The 21,773-nt window shown below is 49.1% G+C and overlaps 1 protein-coding gene across 6 annotated transcripts in view; it reads left to right on the top strand.

Moving 5' to 3' along the window:
* Positions 1-21,773, top strand: part of RPS6KA2 (ribosomal protein S6 kinase A2) — a 345,143-nt gene that overhangs the window by 235,649 nt on the left and 87,721 nt on the right. For 4 of the 6 annotated variants that reach the window (XM_038526526.1, XM_038526528.1, XM_038526530.1 and 1 more), the window contains 2 exons: positions 14,726-14,842; positions 20,627-20,708. In XM_038526526.1, coding sequence (XP_038382454.1) covers positions 14,726-14,842; positions 20,627-20,708 — 199 coding nt within the window. Of the gene's footprint in view, positions 1-13,624; positions 13,706-14,487; positions 14,507-14,725; positions 14,843-20,626; positions 20,709-21,773 lie in introns of those variants that run through there. The other 2 variants (XM_038526529.1, XM_038526531.1) reach the window with 2 other exon arrangements.

Here is a 21,773-nt window from a genome sequence, read left to right as displayed (position 1 = left end):
CAGTCTTCTCTAAGGATGTTTGGGATGATCTACTTTTGGCCAGAAACTACAAAAATAGCCAGGACCAGAGTATTGGCAGAAATGGTGCTCCTCCATTGCCCCAAGTACCGAATCTTGCTTTGGCCTCGTATTGGGGGACACCACCCAGGTGGAACCATCCCTCAGAGATGCAGGGATGGCTAATCCAACATTCACACACACACTACAAAACTGACCCTGCTTGATTTTCTTGGATTACTAGCCATGACACTTCAGGAAAAAAAAGTAAACTCTTCATATTTATATCTACAAACCTATTTAGGACAAATTTATCTCACTCAACTTGGTTGTTTAATTAGCTATAGCAGACATTCATCTCTAATCTCACTTTTAAACCAGCTTTTTGTTTGTCGGTTTCCAGTAAATTCATACCACTCTCCCCCAAATACCTGGTGTCCCAGGGAAATGATCTGTTAACCCACTGGCCATCTGCCAGGCGGGAAAGTGTGTGTTGGCCTCTGTATTGTACACATTTGTGTTTACCATCTGCACCCTGATTGGAAATTTTGTGTTAATCTACAAGATGAATCCCGCATGTTTGAGTATAAAAATCTTAATAGCTTTAAAAATATTGAGCCTTTCTTTTCAACCAAATGGCAAGTTAATTCTTTGCATCCAGAAATGGTATCCAAAGTACTTAATGCTGGCTTCTGTCTTTTTGTTTTCTTACAGCAAGATTTTATTTGCTTAATTAGTTCATAGTTAATTTTGCCTAAACTTCCCATAGTGTTTCAGAGTTGCCGGATAGGAGAGCAGTGGGTGGATGTGGGAATCTCATGTAGACAGTAAGATGACTTTACTATTTTTAAATTTCCTTCTATAGAAGCCTGGGTCTTCTTGATCATTTTCTTATTTCTTTATAATGAAATTTAAAAAGCAATAGGAAGAAAATTAATCCTTTATATTCCTCCAATACTGCCACCATTAATATTTCAAATTATTGCCCATAAATATTTTTCCTACATATTTTTTAAATGTCATGGTAACCATTATGTACGTAAAATTTATGGACTGCCTCCTTTCATTTACAATCTTATAATCGGGCTCTTTCAGCATTGCCAAAAGGACTTCAGAATCACTTAGAAAATTTTTTTAAAATTCTGAAGTAATTATAGAGTTGCAGGAAGTTGCAAAAACTAGTACAGAACTCTTATCTGCCCTTTACCCAATTTCCCCTGCTGGTAAGATCTTGTATAACAATACTGCAACCTTCAAACTAAGAATTTGGCATTTGGTGACATCAACAGACTTTATTCAAACGTCATCACTTTTATATGTACGTGTGTGTAGTTCTATTCAATTTTGTCACATCTGTAGATTCATGTAATCACCACCACCACAATCAAGACACAGAATTGTCTCATCTCCACGAAGATCCCCCTACAACACTTTTGTGGACACACGTACACCATCCCCTACCTCTGGCAACCACTAATATGTTCTTTTTCTCTATAATTTTGTCATTTCAAGAATGACATGCAAACGAAACCATATAAATACAATCTTTGGAGACTGACTTTCTTTACTCAGCATAACTCTCTGGTGATTCATTCGAGTTGTGCATATCAATAATGTGTTCTGTTGTGTTGCTGTGGGATGACCGATCTCAGCTTGCTTAGCCATTTACCCCTCTAAGGACATCTGGGTTCTTTCCAGTCTGGGTGTTGCAAATAGAGGTTTTTGTACGAACATAGTCTTCATTCCTCTGGGATTAATGTCCAAGAATGCCACTGTTGGCTGCTACAGTAAGTGCAGGTTTAATTTTGTAAGAAACTACCAGACTGTTTCCAGTGGCCGTACCACCTTACATCCCCACCAGCCGTGTGTGAGAGATCCAGTTTCTCTGCACTCTTGCCAGCATTTGATGTTATCACTGTTTGTTTTTTATATTAGTCATTGATAGGTAGGTAGTGATATCTTATTGCAGTTTTACATTTCTCTGATGGCTAAAGATGTTGAATATATTTCCATGTGGCCCTTTGCCATCCATCTGTATATCTTCTTTTGTGAAATGCCTGTTTATCTCCTTTGTCTATTTTTTAATTGGACTGTTTGTTTTCTTTACCTGTTGAGTTTTGGGAATTCTTTATGTTGTAGACACAGGCCTTTGTTGGACGAGTGCTTTGCAAATGTTTTCTCCTAGTCTATAGCATCTCTATTCATCTTCTTCACAGACTCTTTGAGAGCAAAAGTTTTAAATTTTGATTAAGTGCAATTTATCAATTTTCCCTTGTAGGGATCACACTTTTGGTGTCATGTCTAAAAATGTTCCCCCTTGCTGTATGTCCTGAAGCTTTTCTACTAAACATTTTATAGTTTTATGTTTTACGCTCACATCCCTGATCCATTTTCACTTAATTGTTGCATAAGATATGGGATTTAGGTCACCTTGCCTTTTTTCTTTCTTCCCTTGGAGGTCCACTGCCTCAGCATTATTTGTTGAAAAGACTCTCCTTCCTCCATCGAATTAACTTTTCTTCTTTAAAAAAAAATATTTTATTTATTTATTCATGAGAGACACACAGAGAGAGGCAGAGACATAGGCAGAGGGAGAAGCAGGCTCCCCGCAGGGAGCCCGATGTGGGACTGGATCCCAGGACCCCGGGATTACGACCCGAGCCAAAGGCAGATGCTCAACCACTGAGTCACCCAGATATCCCTCTAATTAACTTTTCATCGTTGTCCAAGAGCAGTTGGGTGTAACTGGATGGGTCTATTCTAGGGTTCCCCCTTCTGTTCCACTGGCCCCTGAGTCTGCCCCACCCCCAGTAACACACTCCCTTGATTACTTCTGCTATGTTGTGAGCCTTCATGTGGGTTCAGTGATTCCTCCCACTTGGTTACTCTTTTTCAAAATTGTTTTTAGCTATTGCCAGTTTTTTGCATTTGCATTTCCATTTTAGAATAAGCTTGTCTATACCTATGGAAAGCCTTGCTCAGATTCTGATAAGAATTGCATTTTACTTGCAGATCCATTTTTGGAGGATTAAACAGTTCACTGTGTTCAGTCTTCTGATCTATGGACAGGGCATCTCTCTCTATTTAGCTCTTTGATTTCTTTCCGTAGCATTCTGTAGTTTACAGCACACAGCGACTACACATTTTGTAAGTTTTTACCTGAGTGTGCCTTTCTGGGAGCAATTGTAAATGGCACAATCACTTTTAATGCCTGCGTTAAATTCCATGTGGTGGTTGTGTCATTGTTTACTTAATGCTCACGTATTTGCTGGACATTTAAATTGTTTCCCATTTCTTCATTCTTATGTTAAAAAAAACCTATTGTAGCAAACAACTTGCTATGTTCACATTTTATTTATAGAGCCTGAAAACTGAGATTCCTGGGTCAGAAGGTACGAATGCATGTGCCTCCGGAGAGACCATGGAATTTGTGTGTAGAATAAAAGAAGTCTGCACCCAAGACCAGTGCTTTTCTATTCATGGACCTTTCTCTTCTGTTCACATTACTTTCTGTAAAACATGGATTTAGTGGCTCTTCAGATCATTTCTTGCATTGTGGCTGATTACTTTCTATCACAATATAGAATTCTGTACAGGGCACAATTATTGCTTACCCCAAAACATGGCCTCATCCCAGGTACTTGCCCACGTGGTCAATGGTACTGCTGTTATTTTCCCGAAGCAAGTGGCCTTTTAAGATCCTTTGGCAAATTATTCCCATCTGAATGTGAATAATGTTATCAATTTGAATAATTCATTCCTATCTGCTCCCTATAGATTCTTCTCTGCCTGCCCAAACAGTCAGGGCCAGCACCTCCCTCCTGCAGGGACGGGTGCTCTCTGCATGTCTACTTGCAGAGGAAGGGCTGGGAACATAGACGTTCCAGGATGAGGCCTTTCCAATCAGAGCAATCAATTTTAATAACTATTGCCACATATTCTTGGACCATAACAAAAACCTGTTACTTAAGGAACATTTTCTTTGTGGAAACCAAATTACCTTTCTGTACCCAGGTTTGCTTAAAAACACGCCATCAGGCCATCCCCATACTCCCTCCTCTGCCCGCTCCAGGGAGAAGGTGCTGCACTGGTCTGTGGCCCCGAGCCACACACCTTCTGATGGACGTCTAAGCTATTGAACTAATACAGCCCATAGTTTTGGTCCACCAGCTCGTTATTCGCCCTTGACTCACTTTGTAGGACTGGTTTGCCAGTGAGTGCTAGAGAATCTGTACTGTATGGTTTGTGCCTTTGCCTCAAATGTTCCCAAGGACAGATTTACAGTGATGATCTTCTGTGTGTATTAAGAAAGACACACAAACAACCCATGTAGACTTTGATTGGTTTACATTATCTTGGAGAATATTCTTTGCCCTTTTGAGGATTTGAACCTACCATTTGACCAGGAGCTTTGAATGTAAGTTCTCAGTAGGTGGTAAGTTCTCCTTAAATGGTTCTGGAGAACTGTGGTTCCATACCTCAGATTTTCTTTTGATGAGAACAAAAGATGGAACCCCCATAATGACACTCATAGATTTGTCTCCTGCCTCTAACTGTGTATCTGGCCATGGGACTGTCTCATTTACTAGAGAAGGAATGAGAGCAGGCCACCATCAGTCGCATCCTGAGCACGGTTAGCGCCCAGGTGTGAGCAGGGGACCCAGGCTTTTCACTGACCGTAGTTACAGAGGACTTGAAACAGAAACAGCCTTATGCGAACCCAACAGTCCTGCCCACACAGAGTTGCCAACTACTCTCTGATTCAGCATTTCCTTATTCTGCTCAGTCAGGAACATCTGTTTGTTTGTATGTTTGGTTGTTTTAAAAGATTTATTTATTTTAGAGTGAGATTGAGCATGCAAGAAGGGGTGAGGGGCAGAGAGAGAGAGAATCTCAAGCAGACTCCCCGCTGAGCAGTGAGCCTAACACATCCCACAACCCTGAGATCATTAGCCAAAATCAAGAGTCAAACACTTAACCACCAGATGCCCCAGGAACATCTATTTCTGACAACTTGCTCTGATAGAGGTATTTACCAAACATTTACAAAATGTTGATTTGGGGGAAAAAATAAAACTGGCATATAAAGTCAGAGATATATAAATAATTGGGGCCACCTGGCTGGCTCCGTCAGAAGAGCACATGACTCTTGATCTGGGAGTCCTGAGTTCGAGCCCCATGTCAGGTGTAGAGATTACTAAAAATAAATAAATAAACTTTAAAAAATAAAAAAGAAATATATCAATAATTCCATCTTGGAGAAGGTGATATACATAGGCATGAAGTTTTCTCTTTGCTGGAAAGAAAGAATGGAGCTGATCCCAGTAGATCTCACTGGGATATGACCGTAACTGCATTAATTACACTGATCTCCTGGGTTACATCATGTGGGTTTTTCATTTGAGATTTTAAAGCCTCTTATCTCTCAGTACATCCTCTCTCATCCTACGCATCTCAAACCCAAAGTGAAAAATGTTTTGAGGAAGAGAAACAGTGTAGCAATAATGGTCTATTGGGAGAGCCCCTGGTGTGAAGCCTGGTGCTCTATCACCCTCTGTGGGTTTTTACTTAGCACTATGTTTAAAGCTGTGGTAAGGGATAAGGTCCTCCAGCCCCTTTGCACACACATCCTGCTGCCCCAGAGCTCATGGCATCCCCGCAGAGAGCTGTCTGTTCCTTGAGGAAACATCCCTGTGGCTGGACCTAGTGGCACACACTTTCCATACACATCGAGTTATGAGGCTCTTTGTAGATTCCTCGGTGCCTCTGAATAAATCCATGGATAGCGACTTTGTCATCTGTCATTAGAGATGACTTGTTAGAAAACACATCACAGAAGGCAAGTTTCAAGATGAAGTGGGAAGGGCCCAGGAGCCAGGTGTACAGCCTGCCCCTCAAACACGGCGGTCGGAGGCCAGGGCCCCTTGCCTCGGGCCTCACAGATGCTGCTTTCCTGGGGGGCTGGGGTGGGGGGCCTGCTGGCGTTGGCTCACCCGGAGGATGGGGAGCCATCAGGAGGTGGGAGTCACAGTCTACCAGCTGATGGGATGCTGTGGCCTTCCAGTGGGATCCCATGGCCCACCAGTGGGACGCCTTGGACCTCCAGTGGGACCCCATGGCCCTCAAGTGGGACCCCGTGGCCTGCCAGTGGGACCCCGTGGCCCACCAGTGGGACCCCGTGGCCTGCCAGTGGGATGCCATGGACCTCCAGTGGGACCCCATGGCCCTCAAGTGGGACCTTGTGGCCCGCCAGTGGGACCCCATGGCCTGCCAGTGGGATTCCATGGCCCACAAGTAGGACACCATGACCCACCAGTAGGATGCCATGGCCCACCAAGCCCACAGCCCTCCTCTGGGTGAGGGAGGCCCTGCAGAAATGCCACTCTGGGGGTCAGTCTTCAAGTCACTGCTGTCAGGGAGTCTGATTTACGTGGACTGCAATTTATAAAAATGCCGTCAGATGAGAGCCTCACGGAAGGCTGGAAGGGAAGGTGATTGGAAGGGACAACAGGCAGCCAGGGAAAGAAAGACAGACCCATGAGAGGCTGAAACAGAGGGGAGCATTCATCTTATCTCAACCACCAAAGCCAGTAGGAGTGGAGGTAGTAGAAGGCGGGATTTGGGGTGTAAGGGAAAGGGGGTGCCTCTGCTGTGTTTCCCATGCTTCCTCTTGTCTCTTCACTTGGTGCTGCCCCGAGACCCTGTGCAGATGCCCTGTCCTGGCCGCCTGTCATTCCGGAAGGAGGGAGGGCCTCTCTCTGGGAATCGTGCATCCCACAAACGGTGGGCCAAGGGCACCTGCACTTCCAGCACTGGGAATGACCAGGGTGGAAAACGGATCTTGGGCAACTGAGCCCATCTTTCCCCTACTCCAGTGTCGTGTGTCCCACTCCTGAAATTTCAGAGCTGCTACCTGCTGTCTCAACATTTCACCCAGCGGGTTCCCTTATCTTCCCCGGCCCTCATCCTTCCTGCTTGCTCCCGCCTGTCCGGTTGTAGACTTCTTCCTAAAGAAAGGCGTCCGGGTTTTGTCCGGATTCCAGCAAGTGCCCATAGGACCAGCTTGGTTTCCACTCTCGCTGGGAGTGGTGCGGCTGGACTGAGTGGCTCAGCTTATTTTTAGCCCTTGAGAGATGGAGAGGAAACTTTTTGTAGAAGCTGTTTCCTGAGAAATGGGCCAGACACGTGTGGCCGGGCCTGTGAGCACGCGCTAGCCAGAGCTCACGCACGGCCCAGGCCTGGTGCAAGGGCAGCAAGGCCACCTGCAGGGGTCTAGGGTGGGGGGTGGGCACCCAGGGGCGGGGGGCACCTGCTGGAGGCCCGGCCCCTGATCCCCTGAAGGAGCCTCCTGACCTGTCTGAAAGGAGGGGTTCTTCTGTAGAATCTGTGGCTCTAGTCATTCTCACTTCATATGAGAGGTGCGTGCAAAGCCACCTGCCCCCTGGGTTTCTGCACTGAGCCGCATTGTTAGTTGGTTCAGCAAGCTTTACGGTGAACAGAGACCCCAAAGCTGCACAGACGATGCAGGAGCTCCCTGAGGGATGGACCCCCACCTCCCACCTCACCCTGTCTGTCTTCTGTCCTCCCTGCTCCCCACCCCCCCCCAACCTGGGCTCTTTAGGGCATCTCCTCTGGTCCTTACCTTCCAGAAGAGGCACAGAAAGCTCTTCTCTCCACCTCGAAAGCACTCCTGAACTTCTCTTTCTAGCAGTACCCTAGACTGCGAGTGGCACACTCTCCTGCTAAAAACAATTAATAGTACTGGATACATTATCTTTCTTAAAATATGTGAATATAGGGACACCTGGGTGGCTCAGTGGTTGAGTGTCTGCCTTTGGCTCAGGTCGTGATCCCGGGATACCGGGATCAAGTCTTGCATCAGGCTCCCTTTGGGGAGCCTGCTTTTCCCTCTGCCTGTGTCTCTGCCTCTCTGAGTGTCTCTCATGAGTAAATAATAAAATACTAAAAAATAAAAATGTAAATGCATTCGTGAGTTGGGAAGTTAGGAGCAAATATTCAGAGGTCAAAACTTGTGTTTGAGTGAGAACCCAGAATTAGAGGACAGTTGAAATGGACTGTGTCCTGATGGCAGTTGACAAAGCTGTGAACCTAAGGTGACCTCGTGGCCTCACAGGCAGGGGACTGGTGACAAGTCCCACTGGGCCTCTTACCCACTCCTGCATGAAGGAGAACCTCAAGGAGGGCGCGTCGCCCCATCCGATGACTCTCATACTGCCTCTCAGCTGCCTGCCATGGGCCTCCAGAATCAGAGTTCCAGGGACAGGTGCCGTCTGGAGACTGGCATGAAGCCCCACGACAGGGTGAGGTCCAAGGGGGTGACCACAGGGCAGGAGGCCAGGGATGGAGCCAGGCGTGGCAGGATGTTGGGAAGCAGGGAGATAAGGAAGGAGGAAAGGAGACAGAAGAGTGGGGGGGGGGGTAGGAGGGGCCCCCAGAGCAGCATGTCCTAGACGCCAGTGAGGAAGACAGAGGAAGACAGAGTGGCGGGTCGTGCCCGTGCTGCGGGGACTGGTGGGTCATACCGTCCTGTGGAGACTGGCGGGTAGTGCCTGTGCTGGGGAGACTAGCACTTCTTTTCACTGAGTATCCACTTATGCTGGTGGGATGCACAGAAGGGGGACAGGGAGTGCTGGTGTGAGCCATACGAATTGGTGATTTCTAGAATGGAGTCTCCCCCCTGTTCTGGAGGTGAAGCTAATTTTTGCCCAGTTTTAATTTTCTATGTCTTTATCACTTATATTTCACAACTTTTAATTTGCACGTGCTTTTCATAAATATTCTCCCTTTAACAATGACATGAAAAGCTAAGTGAAACCCACTTCTGTGATCAGAGCTAGGACCCCATCCTTCACAGACCCTGGACTCACCGGCCTTGCCCCCTCCTAGAACCCACCCATTTAACTAGTTCCTAGCTCCCAGGATGGTTCTGATGCAAGTGGGCACCTGGCTGGCCTGTCCCCACCTGGGACCTGCCCATTTAACTAGCTCCTAGCTCCCGGGGTGGTGATGCAGGTAGGCACCTGGCCAGGTTGAGAACCTCTGGAACAAGATGTGCCTGCTGTCCAGAGGAGTAGCTGGTGGTACTCAGCTGTGCAGACACCGTGTGACGTCAGCCTCTTGCCCACCTGAGCTTCCTGCAGGGCTATGAGCTCTCCACAAACCAGGGGAGCGCTTACCTGCTGTCGTTGCACTGACTGTGTCAGGAGTCCAGCGGGGCTTGTTGGGCAGGACTTGCTCACAGTGACTCAGAGCCTTCATACTTTCCTCGTTCTTTTCACACATTTATAAACCACCTGTTTAACAAGTCACTGTGTACCCTTTGTGGGAATTGGTATCCTGCATGCGAATTGGTGATTTCTAGAATGAAGTCTCCCCCTGTTCTGGAGGTGAAGCTAACACTTGCCCAATTTTAATTTTCTATGTCTTTATCACTAATATTTCACAACTTTTAATTTGCATGCGCTTTTCATAAATATTCTCCCCTTAACAATGACATGAAAAGCTGATGCTTCAGCAAGGAGGACATTCTGAGGAAGTGATCTTGGTGAAGGGAGGAGAGGATGGCGGTGAGGTGTTCCGTACCCGGCCGTCTTCATCACCATCTGAGGCCCACCAACCCCTCCCCACCACTGCTGGGACACCTGTAACAGGAAGCTCTGTGATGCATCAGAAGTGCAAACACAGTTCCACGGAGATTTTAAAAATTCATTGTCACAAATGACCTTGTCACATATTGACATCATTTAAACAATTTATTTATTTACTTTTTAAGATTTTATTTTTTTATTCATGAGAGACACAGAGAGAGGGAGAGGCAGAGACATAGGCAGAGGGAGAAGCAGGCTCCATGCAGGGAGCCCGATGCAGAACTTGATCCTGGGACTCCAGGATCATGTCCTGGCCCCAAGGCAGGTGCTAAACCGCTGAGCCACCCAGGGATCTCCTGAGCCACCCAAGGATCCCCTAAACAATTTATTTCTCTAGCTTTTATCTCTTACGTTACAGCTGTTTTGAAACCCTCTTGCTTGTGGAGCAGGCACCTGACCATTGTACCATCTTCTCAACAAATTTCTCAAGTTATTTAAAAAAAAAATGCACATTCACAGTGATGAATTTGGGGAATACAGGTGAGGTCTGGAGCCGACAACCAAGAAAGAATTCTTGAGACGTCTTTGGTGCAAAATGGTGGTTTTATTAAAGCACAGAGACAGGACCCGTGGGCAGGAAGACCTGCTGCCCCGGGCCTGTGAGGGGCAGCTAATTATACACCTGGGAGTTGGGAGGGGTTTGAGATAGCTGTATTCTCTAAGGAATCTTGGGAGCAAGGTTTCCAGGACCTTGAGGGGGCCAGCTATTGTTGGGATAAGGTCACTTATTACCGTCTAATAAAACCTGAGTCATGAGACCCTTCAGATGTCTATCAGTGGGCCATGTGTTTGGGGGATGATTGCCAACATGTATCTGGGGGCATAGCGATAAAGGGAAATTCTAAAGGAATTTTTATATGTTAAAGTAGACTTACAGGCTCCTGGGGGTCGGACTAAGATTGCCTTCTGCCCTTAGCAAAGTATGAACATCGAGGCAGTTGAGTCCGTAGAGGAAGGTCCCTTTTGTCAGTGTGCTGCCCCATGCTCGTGCCTTGTCCTCAGCTAGCCCTGTGTTCCCCCATCAACAGGAGTCACGTTAGAAACCAAATATTTAGTGCCATGTGTAGAGCCTTTAGCGACAGAGTTTATTTTCTTAAGGGAATACCATTAAAATCCACAGGGTTCTGGATAAAACAGCCTGCCTGGTAACAAAGAAAAGGCATTTATTTCAAAATGAGACCTGGGTGATATTATAATGCTAGTTGCCCTTTAGGGCAATGATCATTCAGAAAATAGGACGTTCCATCTGGAAACAGAGCAGACATGCCTGGGCATGTTCCCTCCCTGCCTGGGTCTGTTTGCTGTGCACGTGGGCCCCTGTGGTCAGCATTGGATCAGGCTCCCCTCCCCTCCCTCCCCTCCCCTCCCTTCCTTCTTTTAAGTTTTTGGGAAAGAGAAAAACCAAGTATCCTCAGGCACATCGAAGCCAGAATGTCACTACAAATGCAAAACTCTAAAATCGAAAATGTTGACACTCTTGATTCCTTAGGGATAATTGAGATTCTTTGCTCTTAAAGACCTTACTGATTTTACGTGAGAAACGAACTGCATTGCAATGTGATCAGGGAAGAGCATCCTGAGGTTTCTGACACCATCCTCGGAGGTGAAATTAGCTACGTGCTTTGGGTACGTTTGCTGTAAATTCTTGGGCAGCAAGAATACACAAAACTTGAAGTGTTCTGAGAGACTTGTCTGTCAACCTTTGATTTGAACTGGGAGGGAGTGTGGATGGGAGGGCGGAAGGCCGCTGGGAGACTGGCCCCTGTGTCCTTAGAGAGGCACGAAGTCAGCTTCACGGGTGAGCAGGTGCACCAGGAGCAGGGACGGGGTGGGAGTCCGGGGTCTGGGCACCATGGGCTCCCACTAGACCAACGCCAGCTGACAGTGTCCCAGTGGGTGAGTGGCCTCGTTTACGGCCACTGCAGGCCCCTGGCTCTCCACAAAGAGAGGCTGAAGAGGAGGAATGATCTGGAATATTCATAAAACACAAGCGTCCTGTGAAGTATGATCCGGGAGGAGACCTGCAGGCCAAGCTAAGAGCCCACGCCCCTGCCAACCCCGGCCTCCTCGGCCGTCCACACCGACACTGCGTTCTCTTGCCCACCCTGGGCCCGCAGACAGTGTGGAGTTTTATATTTCTATTCGGCGCCGTGCCTGTTAATGAAGTCATGGGACGATGTGGTTCGGGGAATCATTACCTGGCTCATACTGTCAGTGTTGCATTACCACGGCTGCATGATAGCAGTTATTCAGGAGGGAAATCGGGGTTCTGGGGGCTGTGTTGTGCTGTAGGAGGGAAATTGAGGTCCTGGGGACTGGGTTGTGCTGTAGGAGGGAAACTGGGGCTCTGGAGGCCAGGCTGTGCAGTAGGTGGGAAATCACGGTTCTGGGGGCCAGGCTGTGTGTGCTGTAGGTGGGAAATAGGGGTTCCAGGCACCAGGCTGTGCAGTAAGAGGAAAATTGGGGTTCTGGGGGCCAGGCTGTGCTGTAGGAGGGAAATCGGGGTTCTGGGGGACTGGGCTGTGCAGTAGGAGGGAAATCGGGGTTTCAGGGGCCGGGCTGTGCTGTAGAAGGGAAATCGGGGTTCTGGGGGGCTGGGCTGTGCAGTAGGAGGGAAATCGGGGTTCTGGGAGCCAGGCTGTGCAATAGGAGGGAAATTGGGGTTTGGGGGGCCGGGCTGTTAAGTAGGAGGGAAATCGGGGTTCTGGGGGGCCAGGCTGTGCTGTAGGTGGGAAATCGGGCTTCTGGGGGCCAGGCTGCACTGTAGGAGGGAAATCAGGGTTCCAGGAGCTGGGCTGTGCTGTAGGTGGGAAATCAGGGTTCCAGCTGTGCTGTGGGTGGAGGCTGCGCTGTAGGTGGAGGGTGGGCACTGGGCCCATTGCCGGAAGGTGCTTTGTTAACAGAAAAGGGCCATTTCGTTCTCACTTAAGGGACAAAGAATCTTCCATTTGTTCTTCAGTTGACACGTCCACAGCAGAAAAGGCTAGCATGTACCGTGGAGAGTCATTTCGGACCTCAGCTTTGACCTTGGTCTGAGTGGGAAATTCAAGTCTGCAGCAGCCGCACTGAGTGCAGCGCTCGCGGGAAACCAGGCAACACCCTGAAGCCCAGGTTCCCATGGTCCTTCCCCTTCCCGTCCTGGATGGAGAGAGGTTCCCCTCCAGAAGCTGCTCGGTCTCCTGAACCTTCAGGGCCTGGAACTCCCGGAGGCCTGAGGCATAAAGCGGGGCTGTCCTCACCTGCGACCACCCCCACCTAGACTGCAGTCTAAATGTGATCCCCGATCGGGTGACCCTTGCCCCCAGATCCTTACTTATTTATTCAAGAAGTGATCACAAATCTATGACATTCCAATTGGTTGTCTCCTGAGCAAATCGTCCCTGAGAATGTGGAATTTGGAGTGTTCCCTTTAGCATCGGAAGAGAAAAAGCGACAGATTCTGGGTCAGGCTGCTGACCTGCAGTGAGGGTTTGCAGTGTGTGTGACCTTGATCCAGTACAGGTGACGTGGAGATAAAATAATACAACTCGAAACTTCTGAGAAATGAAGTCTTTGTACCCTTTAGAGAGACCCCTGTCATGTAAATTATTGCTATCATGATTTCACTTGAAAATATCTGCTAACATATTTCACTTGAAAATTCCGCTAACATACGGGGAGACGTGGTGGCGTCCTGGCAGCCTGCAATTGGAAACCCATGTCCAACACGCATAGCTCGAGGCCTGACTCAGACTGGATCTCTACTTCAACACAATGAGAAGTCCCGAGTGCCCAGAACACAATGTGCGTGTCATTACCGGTCACTATTTTTAGATGGGCTTTTCAGCCAGGCCCGTTCTGCTAATCTGCAGCACCTAGCCCGATGCCAAGACCGTAGGGCAGGGGGTGAACCATCAGACGGATGGAGGGGTTGGAAACCGAGTCTCCAGGAAGCAGAGACAACGACTCAGCAGCAGTCAGCCTCCACTGTCAGGATGAACACCTCCTTCCTAGTTGTCCGATTCCAGATTGCTGGCACTGGGCGGATCGCATACCCAGGTGTAAGCGAAGTGCTGTTATCTTTGGGGACGGGAAGTTCTCTGATGAAAAAAAATCAGTGATTTCTGTCATTGTGTTAATTTATAGAACAAGGACTTTTTTTTTTTTTTTTCTCCTGGAAATCTTGCTTCTGGACTGGTGGAAAAATCTCGTCTGACTGATTCTTCTGAAATATAATCTATGGGAGACCAGTGAGATGCCCTGTGCTTGTGGAGGAGGAGGGGGAGGAGGACACGCACTTGCGTTATAGCCAACCGCAGCCACGTAGGGAGTCTGTAAATGGCCCTCTTCAGCACAGCCCGGTAGACATTAGGACAGGTTCTTGGAGGTTCATCCTGTCCCATAGGTTCCATGATCATCCCCATCCCAATGTTTGCCCGAACTGTTAGAAGCAGGCTGGATTTCATGGAGAGCTCCTTTACATGTCCTTGAGATGAGACCAAGTGACAAAGATCCATGTGGGAAAGAACCAAGTAACAGCTCCCCTGGCCTGCTTCCAGAAAGGAAGCACAGATCAGGATGATGGTTTAAACTCTGTGATGTTGCATGTGTCCCAGCACGTCCCGCTGGGAAGGGTGCCCTCCATCACCAGAGACAGGAATCTCTGCTACTTTTCCCCAGTTTCCTACTCCAGCCCAAACCCTCTCTACAATTCCTAATTCATGGAGGCTCCCAAAGTCGAGCTTTCTTTGTCCTGCCAACTCCTGGCAGATTTATTGTCCTTTTGTCTGTAAAGAATAAAAACTGCCTGCTCTGGTCATTTCTCTAGGTCTCGGCTTTGCTATGGGGCCTCGGTACACATGGTACTTTGATTTCTTTCCTCCTGTTAACCTGTCTCATGTGAATTTAATCCTTGATCCGGCCGGAAGATCTTGAGGGTAGAGGAGGTTTTCCCTCTTTCACCGCGGTCCTCAGAATCCGTAACATCACCTTGTGCGTGGTGACCTGAGCGTGAGACGGCAGTGTGGTGGATCGGGGAGGCTGCTGGTGGTACACTCACCGGGTGCTGTGCTCTCTTGCAGGAGGAAGGCACCGTCAAGGAGATTGACATTAGCCACCATGTCAAGGAAGGGTTTGAAAAGGCCGACCCTTCCCAGTTTGAACTGCTGAAGGTGTTAGGACAAGGATCCTACGGGAAGGTAAGTTGGGGCTCCAATTCCCTCTGAGTGGGCCACACGCTCTATGGTGGGTCCCCGTCCCAGGTGGAAGCACCTGAGTGTCTGGGGCGGCAAGCGATGGCGAGGTTGGCTCCTGGGCTGAGGAAGTGAGCCCCATGGGCCCACCCCGTCTGCAGGCTCCTGTGTTCGTGGCAGCCCATGAGCACTTGGCACGGTTACGACTATCTCGCAGAGCTGTGCAAACCAGAGCTGCATGGGCCCAAGTACCCAACATTGCCCCAGACTTCCCTCAGCATCTCCTCATCACCATGGTGAGGACAGTTCTTGACCTTGAGCCGAGGCCTCTCGGAAAGCACACACCCAGCGAGGAGGAAGAAAGTGGCATCCTTCAGGACCAGCCATGATGGTGCTCGGGAGGCAGGGAGGCTGGGCCTCGCCATCAGGCTTCTCTGCTTGCCCTCTGCCTCGGCGGTGTGCTTACTCTCTCGCTGAGCCTCAGTTTCCCCATCTATACAACGGGGATGACATAACCCATGTGATTATGCTACAACAGAAGAAGGCCTGATCCTGTCCAGCAGTTGCCTAAGCTGTATCTGCGCTTGGAAATCGCGCCCTTTCCATGTCACTGATAATGTGCGGTGGGGCCGACCCCTGCCAGGAAATGAGAAGTGGTCGGCTCTTCACTGGGGCCACGTCCAAGCCCAGCAGGACGTCAGGGATTCTCCAGTTGTGACGACGTGTGAGTTTTTCCAGCACACTGTGCTCCTTCTTCTGCATCCTTGCGTGACTGTCAGGAATCTGTAGGCTCTGACAGCGTGATGTCTGCAACATCCAGGCCCAAGGAGAACGGTTCAGTGCCTACCTTGTCTGCAAGCAGAACGGCGGCCTGGAGCTTTGGAAGACTCATTTTTATATGGAATGTGGACATTCTCCATAGGACTTTGTGCCAAGATGAAATCTGCTGCCTGTTGATTTAAGGCACGAGTAATAGAACATTCGTGATGTTCTGGAAAGTCTCTTACAGACCATGAAAATTTGATTCCTTGCAAAATTTGTCTTTTGGCCTGTGTATAAGGTAGACTTTTTCTGTTTTCTTTTCCACTTCCCTACAGTGACGTGGGAAGGAGGTGTTTGCACGGATGTACATACAAACATAGTAGTTTTGAACTGCACAAAATTTCCAGGATTCACAATTTTGTATCCAATAAGAATGGCTACTTAATGTGGATCATAAGGTATTTTTGGAAGCAGGGAATGAAGATCTCAATCTCTTGCAGCGTGAGGAGTGTTACTAAGAGCACAAGGCAAAGCCTATTTATGCGATAATGGAATGTCCGCCGTTAATTAGAAATGTCAGAAAAAAGAAGGCATAATTCTTTCTCTGAGAACTATGATTTTGGAATAAAGACGAGCAAATTCACAGACACTTGCCACATGTTGTTTCCTGAGAATAGACTTGGACGTGCAGCTCATTATCCACCAAGTGGTCCTCGTCTGCAGCAAGGGCGCAGCTGGGGCTGCTGCAGCCACTGCCTTCTGATTGGGTCCCTCAGGCCTCCTGGTCACCACCGCCCACCGCCCCCATCTCGGGTGCTTGGTGACAGATGGATGGGACAATGTTTCTAAGCTCAATGGAGACACAGGTCTGGGGCTCTAGGGAGTCTGTCCAGAAACTTCACTGGGCAAAACCTGCCCTTGAAGATGCCCTCCTCAGATACCTGGGGTTAATGATAAAAGAAGAAAAGGCTTTGTGCAAGTACCTCCAAATTTCGAACTTTGAAAACCATTCTTTGGAAAACTAGTGAAATAATGAATGGCGCTTGGTGGGCCCTAGAAGCGAAGACCAGGACTCCCAGTGGATGAGAGGCAACCAACAGACAGAACAGGGCTCTGGAAAGCTCTCAGAAGTGCCCTGGGATGACTTGGAACCAACACTAGGCACTAGAGAGCCACAGACACAAATTACATTTGTCCACACAGGGCTGTAGCTGAGCACAGAGGGAGCAGTGGTGCTTGGACAGGAGGAACAGCCTTGGCCTCAGACAAAGCAATTTCAGGATTGAATCGGGAAAGCAGTGAAATTCTGGAAGGTACGGCACAGGTGTCCAGGTGTGTGATGCAGACCAGGGGTTCCTTGAGAGTCTGCAGGCAAGAGAGGTGCTGGAGCCACCAGGAGAGTCCGAAAGTGACACCGTCGCCCTCTTCCCATCCCCTCACCTGCTCCTTGAGGTCCCTCAAGTGGATAAACACTAGGGGCCAGCGTGGCAACATTCTTTTCTTCAATAGAAGAATTTCTTCAATTCTTTTCTTCAAAATATTCAAGGGAAAGATATGCAGATACAATTCCCACACTCTGAGAAGGGATTAAACCAAATAAATACACGCCCTTGCTCTCCTATCGCTTAATTGATAGCATGTAAGAGTGGGTCTTTAAATGCCTCCTTTTGAGGACACTGTCACCCTACATCCTCTGAAAGCGCACGGCACCTCCCAGTTGGCTGCTCTGTCGGAGGACACTGCAGACTGATTGCGACGTCGCAGCTCTAAGAGCCGAAAAGTTTGCTGAGAGAGTCAGGCAGTGGTTTTGCTGATTATAGTGACACCTGAAGATCTGGGGAGACTTAGGATGACAAAGCATCCGTCTCCATGTGTCCCCACGTAACGCCTTTGCATGTCACATGCTGAGCTGTTGAAGAAGCGGTCGGGAGTGAAATGGGGACCCTGTTAAAGCCAGCTAGGTTAGAATTGAAAAATCGGTGACCATATTTGCTGAAACTGCTGGAGTTATCCAGAACTTAGTTCACTGCATCCAAATGTGTTCCTGAATGACACGCGTCCAGCTTAAGAGGAGGCTGCACGGGGCGCCGTAGGGAGTGGCAGCCTGTGGCTCGTGAGCCCTTCTCTTCACTCATGACCAGGTTCACCTGTGGCATTGGTTGCTCCGTAGTTTGTGCCCTAAGCACCGGCTCCATCAGGTGCCCTGCCTGTCCCCAGGGTCCCCCCCGCTGCGGCGCCCGTGGTGCGCCCAAGGCCCGGCACCTGATGGGGGCTTCGCGAACGCTGTGAGAATGGAATGTCTTCCAGTTCTTTTCAAAAATAAAAGTAGAACTCTTTTAATATACATATAAATAGCCATCACTGTCAATCATCTTATTTTTAAAAGCCTGAAATACAACAGAGAAGACGGTTTCATGTGTGACTCTCCATGCAAAATTTGATGTCAGTTATGCTCCTCTTAGTGGCCGGCAGCCCGCGTGAACTTGGTTTCCAGTATGGGTTTCCACTCATCCCCAAGCTCGTACATATGCTCTCACATATGTTCACGTGTGCATCATGCACACCCTCCTGACAGTGCAGGGGGAGAGGTGGACAGTGGGATGAACATGCAGGCAGGAAAGGTGGTTTCTGGATATGGCACATTTTGAAAGAAAGGTTTTATTGTTGCTACTGGTCGTCTGACTCTAAGAATGCCCATCTGGGGCTAACCAGTAGGCTTCACTGTAAAGAGTCAGTAGGTTAGTGCCCCCCAGCTGAGGCTCATGGGGGACTTGAGCCAGGAGCCCCCGGCTCTAGCTCTGCGGTGACCCTCTGCTCCAGAGGTCACAACCCCTCGCTGCTAGAGTCTCAGCTGTTTCGCCGGCAGCCCCTTCCCTGCCCCAGACACCCCATCCCTCACCCTCACAACTTCAGGACACAGCTTCCTTTCCTGGGTGCTGGGCACCAATGCTCAGGTCCTGAGTGGGACCCCCACCCTCTCTAGGATGCTCACTGGGCTGCTGCTCATGACCTGGATCCTGGCTGTCCCCACGTGCCCACACCAGCCTGGGGAAAGGCCTTGGAGGCATGAGGGGATCCACCGTGTGACCAGACGTGCTGCAGGGCACATGACTTCCCATGAGTCAGAGGGCTCAGAATGTCAGACACGAAGTTGTTCTCTGCACACCCACCCTTCTGACCGCAGCTGGTGCAGCTCTACTGCCCGTCGGGAGGCCCGTCCCCAGCAGAGCCCTCGTCGATGTAAGCACAAGACTGCAGGAGGCCTGTCGGCACAGAAGGCTTGTCCCCAGGGCTCTGCAACACAGCCAGGTCCATCCAGCCAATAAGCGCAACCACAAGGACACATGCACACACCTAGACACGTCCTGTGTCCCCCAAAGATGAATATCAATGCTCAGGGACAGAATAGTCCAAATCCAAAAGAAAAGGGGTAACCGACTTCTGTCCGTGGTTGCGTGGGCCCCCACTCCTGGAGGCAGCATCCAGGGCCAGCCTGTCCCTCCCACCCCCATTGTTCTCTGGGCCAGAGGAGGTCAGTGCTCATTGGCACTGACCCCGGTCTAGGGAGAGAACTGTGACCCAAATGCCGGCAGCGGTCAGGAAGGAGCAGGACAGGGGCTGTCCTGGGGCCAGGACCCACTCGGGGTCAGGAGGCAGTGTGTGGTCCCCAGGGCACACGGTGAACCCAGGACAGACACCGAGAGTATCTGGTGAGGAAGGCAGACCTTCTGCTCAGGAGACCCCGTCCTCAGCCGTTCGCTTCCCCTTTGCCCTCCTCCCCAAGTGGGGAGCTGTGGGAGCCAACCCCATGTGCTGGTCTGTGTCCTCTGTCCCCACCGTGACCCTACAGCCCCACCCCCAACCCCATGTGCTGGTTTGTCTTCTGTCCCAACGGGTGACCCTGTATCCCCACCCGCCAACCCAACACCTGGTGGAACTGGCTTCCCCTGGAGACAGGTGCAGTAGCAGGTCTTTCTGGCTTCATGAGGCTCCATGAGGCAGGCATTTTGGGGAGTGGGTGGGTCATTGTCACCCTTGTGGTGGCGCCTCCACTGATAACAAGCATCACTAGCGTGGTGGTCTCTAATGCCCCAGGAGGGTGTGTGTGTGTGTGTGTGTGTGTGTGTGTGTGTATTTATCTTACTCTTTCTGTTCAACATCATGCCTATGACCCTAAACTCACTCAGCCCCTCAGTTTTCTTTTTGATTTTCCTCAATGTGACATCTCAAAATGTGTTTCAAAAATGTCATTAAGGATCCACACAAGTATATCTAAGAGCCATTTAAAAACTAACTCTATTTTTAAAAAAAAGAAACTAACTGTATCTATAAATTTAACTCTGCCAAAGCTAAAATTTAGGTGAAAAAGCTCAAAATAAGAGAACTCAGCTTATCTTGAGAATCAGCGTCTGTTCATGTGATTGGCAATAACTATCAAGGTAGACGTCACAGCGGGGTTTTACAAAGGGATATTTAGAATAAACCAAATGATCTCTCTTAAAATTTCTGGGCGTTTTTTTGTTTTTCGAATTGCCTGGCCTTTATTTTTTTCCCCAGAAGAGTGATATTACCCATGCTAGAAAAGGTTTAGTGGTACCAAGAACAAACGATTCTTCACACAAACACATAATGCTGTTTTGTGTCCTGGATGAAACCTGTCCTGGCAGCCTAGATGTTGGAGAAAATTTTGTGTTTAAAATTTCCTCGGGCAGCCCTGGTGGCTCAGCAGTTTAGCGCCTGCCTTCAGCCCAGGGCGTGATCCTAGAGACCAGGGATCGAGTCCCACATTGGGCTCCCTGCATGGAGCCTGCTTCTCCCTCTGCCTGTGTCTCTGTGCCTCTCTCTGTGTGTCCCTAATAAATAAATAAAATCTTTATAAAAAATAAAATAAAATAAAATTTCCTGATAGCATATTTATTTCATTGGATTTTTCCCCTAAACTCCCTTGTATATCCCCTTGTCAAATCAAATAAGGAAAATGAGTTCAACGTCCTCCCAATTCCCGATGTTGTGTGTTCTCTTTGTCAGGTGTTCCTGGTGAGGAAGACCAAGGGATCTGACACTGGGCAGCTGTACGCAATGAAAGTCCTTAAGAAAGCTACCTTGAAAGGTGAGGATCTCGCCAAGGGGCTGGCTGTGTTTGAGACGTGCGGCTGCGGCCTGAACTGTGCCTGCTGTTTGCATAAATACACTTTCTGTTTAGTATTGCACGATTTCTGAAGCTGCTTCTAAAGGAGTGTATCGGACACGTTACTCTCTGATGATAAGCGGTACAAACATTTCCCTGAACATTTAACATATCCCTGCAAAATTCCCACAATTTTCAGAGAGGAGGCTGTATTGCACAAATAGCATTCCCCCACCTATGTCCTGCTGTGGCATTTGGAAAAAAGCTCAATGAGGGCGAAAGCAGAAGCAGGTCGTCTGGCTACATGTGGACCACAAATCAGCCTGAATCCTCAGCCAGACTGGATTGCTCGTTTTCAAACAAACCACGATTCCCAGCTGTGTTGCTTCCCTTTTGTGGCTGGGTTTCAGAAATACAGTCCCGCACCTGATTCTAGTGCTCCTCAATCCCACCCCCCAGTGAAGCATAAGCCCTAAACACAAGGCCAAAAAAAACTGCATCCAAGATCACCATTCCTGGCTCCTGGCCTCATAGCTGACAGCACCCAGGAGCTGAGCGGGTGCTACTCTCTGATCCCCGCCCACTCACTCTGTTGGTGACAGTGTAAGATGTCCCGGCACACACACCAGGCCCTGGGCAGGTGCAGCAGAGGCTATTGGTCATACACACTCATCACGCCCTGGGGAGGAGGCCATGAGGGCCATGCTGGGCTCTGCCGGCCTGCGCTTAGGAGCACAGCCACCGAGGCCGGGCTTGAGGAGGCCGGCTTTGTAGTAACAGGAAGGCAAGGTGGCCCCTGGCTCCTGTGGAGCATGTGCTGGGCCTGTTTGACTCGTTCTGTAAGCCAGCAGGGAACTGAAGCCTGCTGAGGACCAGATGGGGTGCAGCTGCAAGGTGGGGGGCCTTTATCGCAAGGTGGGGAGTTGTCAGGGGCTGGGGGCCCCCAGTTAGGCCATCGGACTCCATGAGGCTCAAAGACGTCAAGGCAGCATGTGAATTTTTAGGTCTTAAGACACAATGTTGTCAGCAAGTGCATTCAGTGGGCAA

Source organism: Canis lupus, chromosome 1 (genome assembly GCF_011100685.1).
Source record: "Canis lupus familiaris isolate Mischka breed German Shepherd chromosome 1, alternate assembly UU_Cfam_GSD_1.0, whole genome shotgun sequence".
Taxonomy (NCBI): Eukaryota; Metazoa; Chordata; class Mammalia; order Carnivora; family Canidae; genus Canis; species Canis lupus.
This window is presented reverse-complemented; position numbering and strand designations above follow the sequence as displayed.